The sequence below is a fragment of the Diaporthe amygdali genome, assembly GCF_026229845.1.
Source record: "Diaporthe amygdali strain CAA958 chromosome Unknown NODE_95_length_9009_cov_67_651254, whole genome shotgun sequence".
NCBI classification, from domain to species: Eukaryota; Fungi; Ascomycota; class Sordariomycetes; order Diaporthales; family Diaporthaceae; genus Diaporthe; species Diaporthe amygdali.
Window position 1 is genome coordinate 1 of NW_026517115.1, and position 8,616 is coordinate 8,616.

The window sequence follows — 8,616 nt, forward strand, 5'->3', positions numbered from 1 at the left end:
CCCTTGCACCGATCATCTGCACCGGTGACCTCGACGGGCCAGTCAAACAACGCCTCGGGGGTCCAGCCAGGACAATACCCGATCGACTGAGGAGGCGACGATGACACCGTATCGTCCACGTCGTCCAGAACTGGTGACACGGGAACCTGCCTCCCCTTTCCCTTGCCTGCTTCCTCGGCCGCAGGCTCGGCCGGCCAATGAAAGGTGACCCCGTCCCCCTCTGCCCCACTCCTGCCCTCCTCTCCGAACCCAGTCCCATAGCCACTATCCCGCCGCGCACACTCGGACTCCCAGTCCTTCAGCCCCTGCAGGTGGATACCAGGATCGAAGCTCACGAATACGAGCGCTTGCATGCCGCCGTCCGTGCCAGTCGAGTAGACCAAAGACCGCTCATCCCACTCGCCCCGGAAGGCCCCGGCGTGCGCCGGCGGGTTGACGACGCGGTGCAGCTCGGCCAGCATGGCCGGGTCGGTGCGTGTGTCGGGCGGGCTCTCCGGCGGCCAGAAGGTGATGGTGTTGCGCGCCTCGCCCTCGTACAGCCGTGCCGCGCGTCGCCCGTGCGGCTGCGCTGGGTCCCAGGCCACCGGGTCCGCCAGGATCGCCTGGGCGGGGCGGAGCTTGCGTGATCCGGCGCGGAGGCGCAGCCGCGGTACTGCGGGCCCGCTGTCGCGTTCTGTGGCGGTTGTGCTGCGTAAGGGGTCGTCGACGAGATCCAGGAAGGTCTGGCTTGCTGGGTGGTATGAACGTATGAAGCACTTACTCAGCGTGAACATGAGGGCCGTTGAGGCATCGTCTCCTGCGTGCGTGGTAAATGGGCAGCGTGGGCGGGCCGGCGGGATGCTATGCGATAGGTCGTAGCTTGTGTGTGGCCTCACCTCCGAAACGGCCTCGGTGGGTGGGTTGATGATGATGCCACCACCGACGTTGTTGGCGTCCGGGTCCGGGTCGGTATCGCTGCTGCTGCTGCTGCTGCTGCCTTCTCTTCCGTCTGAGTCTTCTGCCTTGTCCGGGAAGACCAGCTTGGTGGTGTAGTAGTTCCGCCGTCCAGAACTCCCGGCCAGCCACTCCTTCCGAGATTCCAAGACCTGTAGCTGCGTTGGGTCTCGCTCATCCCGGATCAGGCGGATGAATGACCACCGGTCATCGATTGGCCCCTCCGCGTGTTGCCTTCGCCACATCTTGTCCTTGACCGATCTCTCGGTTGTCTTTGGCTTTGGCGCCGCGACGGGGAACCTGAAGCAGTGGTAATGTGAAGTCCAGTCAACCTCGTCGACCTCGAAGCTTGTCTGGTTGGAGAGGCCGTAGAACTTGCCATCTATGATTTCGAACGTGATAGACTGCCCAATGTCAGAGCCGACCATGTCCAGAAGATGGATTTTCTGCTCGAACCGAAGAGGACCCTTGCTCTGCAGAATCAGCGTTTCGCGCCGTCGGTCGGCAGGATGATCTCATCGTCCTCAGCAATGGGCTCAAGGTGCAGCCGACGAGGATCGAGTCAGAGGTGCGCGACAGCAGTCTCGTCAATGCTGCTGTTGCTTTCGGGCAGGGAGAAGTGGAGCTTGGCCTGCTCATCGAGCCCGCTGAGCCCGCGGCGGACACCCTCGAATTCAAGAGAGCGATCTGGCCTGTTATACAAGCCGCGTGCGATCAGATGGATGCTCGTGCTCGGGTCTCCATGGCGACCATCGCAGTGCTGCGACCTGGTCAGAGCTTGCCAAGATCTGATAAAGGCACCGTGATGAGGCGGGAAGCATATTGCCGTTTCCAAGAAGAGATTCGCAGGGTCTACAGCGGACTGGGCAACCGGGAAGGATGCAAGAGGGTCTCAAGTCCCGTCACATCCACTCTCCAGGACGTGCTGCATGACGTCATCCGGGAGGAGCTGCAGCACCCGGGTGCAATAAGCCCTGATCAGAACTTCTTCGATCTTGGCATAAACTCGCTACAGGCAGTACGCATTCAGAGATCAATCATCCGGGCCACGAGAGCGTACCCCAGTCTGTTGCCGAGTCGCCAGGTCGCCGCCGAGATTGTCTACAAGAACCCTACGATCAGGAAATTGACCAAAGTCCTGCAGGGGCAAGCCCCCGACAGTGATTCTGATGATAGTCAGGCGATCGACAATTACATTTCCAAGTTTAGCCTTCCAGGTCGCTCCGAGACCCTGTCCGTCCAAAAGAAGGGCATCACCATTTTGCTCACCGGGGCCACGGGTAGCCTCGGCTCACACCTGCTCTCGCACCTGGTCACCCTAGCCGACGTTACTCGAGTCGTCTGCTTCACCCGGAGTCATATTTCCAGGAAAAGCCACAGCCACTCACCATCTGAGAGGCTCATCAACGCCGTCAAGGAGACGGGTGTCAGCATCACATCTTGCTTCCGTTCCAAGGTCGAAGTTGTCCAGGGCGATGTTAATGCCGTCAAGCTGGGTTGAGTCCTGATGCCTACACAGGATTGTGCAATACGATCACGCATGTCGTGCATGCAGCTTGGCCGATGGACTTCAATCTGCCTCTTGAGTCTTTCGAGAGGCAGTTTGCATTTCTGCAGGACCTCCTCGAGCTGCTTAGGGGTGTCCACTTCAGCAACCCATCAAGAAAGCCCCGGCTTCTGTTTATATCGTCGATTGCAACAGTTGGTGGTCTCTATTCGCCTCATGGGAGCTACGTGGTTCCTGAAAAGGCGTTTTCGGAACGCTCATACATCAGTAGCCTCGGGTACAGCAAGGCCAAATTGGTCTGTGAAAGACTCATCGCTCAGACGGCAGCGGACTGGGGCTATGAGATGGAAGTAGGCTATGTTCGTGTGGGCCAGCTTTCAGGAGACGAAGGCAGCGGATACTGGAATCCGAAAGAGCATTTCCCTGCCCTGGTCAGACTGTCTCACAAAATCCAGGCATTTCCGCTGTTAGAAGGAGTAAGTCGGAGGCGACCTTCAAGGTAGAAAACAGGCTGAGCAGAAACATAGACCCTATCATGGTTACCTGTCAATCTTGCTGCTGTCGCCCTGTCCGAGATACTGTTGTCGCCAAAACCTATGCAGCTGGTCTACCACGTGGAGAACCCTGTGCGTCAAGAGTGGACGACAGTAGTGGGATTGATCGCGAAAGAACTAGGCCACCCGCCGTCCTCTTTGGTATCTTTGAAGAAATGGCTTGAGCAGGCGACGCAGCAAGACCCCAAGCAATCCGACTCACGCAGCACCTTCTTGCTGCAATTCGTCAAGGATCACTTTGAGCATATGTCTGCCGGGGGTATAGTGCTGGACACCCGCAAAGCTCAGGAGGCATTCCCGAGCTTGAAGACAATTAGCGAAGTACCCGGGGGCACGATAACAAAGTATGTGCAGAGGTGGAAAGACGATCCTGTCTGGCGTGGTTTGTAAGGATGCTTTACTGTAATTTGCTACGGACTTCACAGGATTAAAAGGTCTGCGTCATAGCGGGTCAGTCTGGAATTATTCGTTAACGAGAAAAGAATGTCGAAATAACGCCTATTTTCCAAGTTCCTTGTACACTCATGGCTCATGCAGATTAAGCAAAAGGATTTCTGTTTTAGTTTGTTGCCAACAAAGTAGAGAACGAAAGTCTATGGACTCGATTTTCTGGAGAGTGGTGAGTCATCGTCATCGGAGTTTAGGATACACAATGCACTTGCTTTTCCTCGGCGTTCTGCGCCTGGAAGAAGACGAGTAATCGCATTACTAAATATCATTTGCACTCAGATTATTGCGCTTCTTGTTGCGTTGCTTTCTTGGCTCACCTTCCTGGTCCTCTTTCCATTGTCTTGCTCGTCGCTAGATTCTTTGCGCTTTCTCGTTTCCGAAATCTCAAAACAACGAAGAGGTTCGTTTTCATCAGTCGACTCCAGTAAAAAAACCCTCTGAACTCATCGCGGAGGACGCATCGACAGGGCAACCAGAACCGACCGATCTTGAGCCGTTAGAGACGATTCGAATGCAGGAATCAGGTGCGCCACTATTTCTGTTAGTTGAACTAGGGGGCTAACATCGACTAGGCACAGGCACAGGCACAGGAGCGGATAGAACAGGCAGCAGGCATGGCGGAATAATCGCGGGTGCTCATTGCTCGCTTCACGTTGCAAACGATAAAGTCGATGCTAGCGTAAGCCAACGATCCGCTGAAGTCGTATCATATGGCTTAGACAGCGCGCCATGCATAACGACCGATACTTGCTTTGAGGCTACCCCCAGCTTGCCATCATTGGTCCAATACGGTGATGATGATGGCAGATTATCCCTGAACCAAGAGACGGACCTGACTGACGCATTTGACAATGAAGCCGCTGGTGAGTGGGGAGTTGTGGAAATTCTTGGAGAAGAACTCAGAAATGGCGAGGTCTACTATCGGGTAAGATGGGAGGACACCTAGGAGCCCAAGACGAACTTATTTCACTCGCCCGATGTAGTCGGGAGATGGCGCGACAAGGTTAACACGCTAAGAAACAGGCCGGGACAAAATTCGGCCGGTAGGAAGCAAAGGACCAGAGAAAGGCACCGGGACGCGCTCGAGAGATTCGAGAGAGCACGGTTTCAGAGTGACTACAGAATTTCTCGATCATACAGTATAGTAAAACCACCTTTTGATAGTACAGTACAGTACAGTACAAACTGGTGTATTTGGGTCTCAATCACGGACCGGTTGAGCCGTTGACAAAGCGGTCCAGGGTTTACCGTCAAGGAATAGTGGGAAAGGTGGTGCTTTATAGTAGCCGGAATTTAGGCTGCAGCGCTTCCAATCGGGCAGTGCAGGGCGTATCGCTTAAAAGTTTTTCTGGTGTATTATGTTGAGCCGCAAGGCTTTCTACAGCTCCGCCATTTGGGGGTTTTGGGTGGGTGGGGGGGGGGGGACTGTCTATTAAGTCGTTAGAGACGAGATGGCACTGTCTTTTTGTACTTCTTGAGTTGTTCTATGATAATCCTCCGGTCTGTATTACACTCTCTTTCAGTATCATGATGTGTAAATTGGAATGGCTCGCGGCCGCTGTCGGAGTATTGGAATTGGAAAACTGCTATATCTTTGGCAACAGCCACGATGAGTTCACATATATCGTTTCTCAACGATTTGTTGAGCTATGCCGGTGTGCAACTTAGGTCAGTCCTCTCCGACTCGTCCCACGTGGTCCTCATAATCGTAGCTAGATCCGCAAGCCCATCCTGGAACACGTCATTGAAGACATTTCCCGAGCCACGGCCGTCTGCAAGAGGTTTGCTTCGGTTGTCGATGGGGTCCATAGCGAGGAGCATTGAGGAAAGTGTGAAAAGTGGCAACAAGGACATGATTTGTGGCAACGTGAAAGGAAAGTTGACCCCACTGTGCTGGGGAAGGCGTGAGGAAATGAAGCTGGCAATGCTTGTTTGAAGCAATTGCAAAGGAGGCCATAGGCCAAGGGGAAGGGAGAGGGCTGTGAAATCTTGGTTATCCGCCAATTCTCAAGGCCTTAACGAGGCATTTAGGTCAGACTTCGAGTACATACAAATCATCATCTTGGATAGTAGGTTCTTTGGCATGGACCACACTCACGTCAATACATTCCGTTGTTCATGAATTTTGAAATTTCAGCAGTATCGCATACCCGACAATACTGTGACAGGGAATTGTTTCCATTCTTTAGGAAATTAACACGGGAAGCAAATGATGAAATCATTTCAGACACACCACTGACTGGTGTAGAACTAGCGTTGCTGAGTGATCGCTGGCGCCAGTGGTGAAAAAAGTGAGGCACAATGTGACACATAGGTGCATTGGGCGGGCCAGGCGTCCATTAACATATCGGACTGCGCCTGAGCAAACAATCACACCCCCTCTCAAACCAACAAATCCAAGATCTCGTTTGCCTAGCAATCGTTTGCTCTTGGGTGAATCTTCGTTTTCAGCCTCGCTGCCAGGGTAGAGCGTGACATCTGCTGCGTGAATCGCCCTCACCCATCGCCTGATTGGTGTCCATATCTGGTTAAACCTGCATTAATGCTGGTTGTCTGCATACAAATGCAGTCAGGAACACCGGCCAACGTGCGATGATCGACTCATTCGAATCTGGTTGGCTCCTCAGCACAAGGCTTGCCAATTGGCCGTACATGAGTGGGCAGGGAGGACTGTTGTGTTGATGTGTCTGTGTTGTCTTGGCTCAGAAAGGTGTAGGTAGATTGGAGCATTGTGTACACAGGGAGACCGTATATACGTGAGAAGCTCGTCGTGTCCAATCCATTCACTCTCTTCCCGAACGTTCTCAAATTCACGCTGGACACCACTGCTGTTAACATCATCGTCCACATTAGCAGATTGAAGAGTAAGTCCGAATAGTTACGAGGTATAATATAAGGAAGTAGGCCTAAAAAATAACCGAGTCTGAAGCGTGAATATTGTTTGCTCAACGTGCATGGTACATCCCGCCCCCTTCACTGACAATCTGAATCCTACTTCGATGCCCGGAGCGATGGCACCATCGAATATCTTCCAGACGACGAGAGACGGAAATCCAATGGGACACAGATGACTCGACGGGCGAGATGATACGCGTCTTCTGCCCAAAGGTCGACGACGACAACCATGCGAGCGAAGCCGACACCAGTAACGACAACACACGGGAAGCTCACTTGATTGACAGCCAGTACGAGCGGCGGTTGAAGGGACGGGGTTGCCGGGGTTGCCGTGGCTGCCGGCATTGCGCTGAGGAATGTGTCGAGGAGGATCGCAGCAAGTTCGCTGGCGGGGTCCAAGCATCTCCCGCCATCTTGTGGTCGCTAACGGACCGCCTGAAGACCATGACTCAAGATCCCACCTTATCGCTCCTGATCACAAAGATTCGGCCGAGTGGGCACGCGACGGTCCGTCTCTACAGCGGGCAAGAAGCGGCGTCGACAAAATCCCCGGACGGCCAACTCCGCTTCCTAGGAACGGCGTCACCTCAATTCGTGCTTGAGGTTGGGTACAGTCAAAAGGCAACGAGCCTTTCGCAGCTGGCCAAGGACCACTTTGAGAACAGCGACGGGGCTATCAAGATAGTCTTGACTATCAATATCAATTATGCCAAGTCCAGGGAGCGACATTCGAATGCCAGAGTGGGCGCCCACAGCGCCACATTTTGTCTCTACCGCGGCCCAGAGCGCATCCATCACAGTACCGTCTTCCGTGACGCCCAGCGTCAACGACTAGCCGACGTGTCTCTCCGGCCCTTGCTGGCTGACTTCATCCCTGAGGACGTCCTCGAGGAGCTAGACCCTCAGCTGCGACACGAAGTTGAGCAGGTTGCACTCGATCTCCCCTCTAAGTGCTCTTGCCAAGTGAAGGTTCCCTCTCGAGCAGTTCCTTCAGAGATGCTTTGTCGCATTTCCGGATCTCGCTGAAGGCTTATCCCCGGCTGACTTGAATCGAATTGTGCCTTGCGGGCGCATGGCTTTCTTTGAAACATTGTTCTCAACAAAGTCGACTCATCTTTGATGATGTTCCAGCACTAAAGCCAGCGGGACCAGGGCAACAAGTGTGCTTTAGCGTGAGGGACAGCCCTGGAGGAGTTCATCGTCAGTCATTGTTCCCAACTTTTCCACCGGCGTTGTTCAACGTTCTCGCACTGGACGCCTCCAAATCTGAACACGCCATATCAAGTTTCTCAACGCCAGGATAAATGTCTTCAACATGGAAGGAAGGACTGCTTGGCAGTTGTATCCCCGTCGACCTGTGCTGTGAAGGATGCTGGTGTCCGTGCATAGTCTTTGGGCGAACCATTCATCGCTTGAAGAATGAAGGGAATATGCAGGAGTATCATTGCTGTAACGTTGATTGTGGCATTCTTTGCGCGTTGCATGCTATGGGAGGCTGCGGCTGGATGTAAGTGTTTGTGGGCCTTACGCATTTCCCCGACGCGTGTCAAGGGCTGACCAACACTTTTTAACCTAGGTACCAATGTTGGAGACGTGGTAAGATCCGCACGGAATACCATATAGAGGGAAATAGTTGCAATGATTGTGTGGCGTCATTGTGTTGCCACTGTTGTGCTATAATCCAACAGGAGAAGGAAGTAAAGACTCGGACCGCAAGCATTGTTAGCGATTTTCTTGCCCTCTCTCACATATTGGTACTGTATACAGTACAATTTGAAGCCAAGAAACGTAGCATTAACGTGGACTTCTTGAGATTGGGACAGGATATCAGCAGCAGCCGGAAATGCGCGTGTAGAGAAAATGGATGGATGCGGGCTCCGGGCTGATTCGAATCGACAAATGCAGGACGTCTCAGTACATCGACATTACTGCCCACCTATCTGCAAGCTTAATTTTAGATGCTGATCATGTAGTTGGTGGTCTGATTGTGAGGCGGAAGAATTTATCTTAAAAGTACAAACGGAAATAATAAAAGTTCTAAACACCACTAAGTGCAGTACTAATTTTGGTACCAGCATGAGTCTGAACTCGGGTAGAAAGAAGTGTACTGTACTTTATTGGTGACTGATCAGATATAAGGTCTTTTGTTAGACAACAGTACATGTCGTACTGTAGTGTATTGTACAAGAAATCTATATTTAGTCTACATCAAAAATTGTCTGCACTCAGGCCAAGGCCGGCCGCTCATCACGGGCTCTCGGAGTACACTTTCATAAA

At 52.9% G+C, this 8,616-nt stretch overlaps 3 protein-coding genes across 3 annotated transcripts; 2 read left to right on the forward strand and 1 right to left on the reverse strand.

Annotated features, from left to right (window-relative positions):
- Positions 1–22: 22 nt before the first annotated feature.
- Positions 23–1,361, reverse strand: J7T55_009317 (uncharacterized protein; the record flags this gene model as incomplete). Its single annotated transcript, XM_053136310.1, has 1 exon — positions 23–1,361. A coding segment is annotated over one exon (1,339 nt), but the record flags the coding sequence as incomplete, so codon positions are not given.
- Positions 1,362–1,442: 81 nt separating this feature from the next.
- J7T55_009318 (uncharacterized protein) lies at positions 1,443–3,384 on the forward strand (the record flags this gene model as incomplete). The annotated part of the gene is made up of 4 exons (XM_053136311.1): positions 1,443–1,453; positions 1,516–2,429; positions 2,489–2,916; positions 2,968–3,384. 4 exons carry the CDS (start codon positions 1,443–1,445, stop codon positions 3,382–3,384), a joined length of 1,770 nt encoding a protein of 589 aa, XP_052986104.1.
- Positions 3,385–6,528: 3,144 nt separating this feature from the next.
- J7T55_009319 (uncharacterized protein) lies at positions 6,529–7,365 on the forward strand (the record flags this gene model as incomplete). Its single annotated transcript, XM_053136312.1, has 1 exon — positions 6,529–7,365. One exon carries the CDS (start codon positions 6,529–6,531, stop codon positions 7,363–7,365), a length of 837 nt encoding a protein of 278 aa, XP_052986105.1.
- Between the last annotated feature and the right edge of the window lie 1,251 nt (positions 7,366–8,616).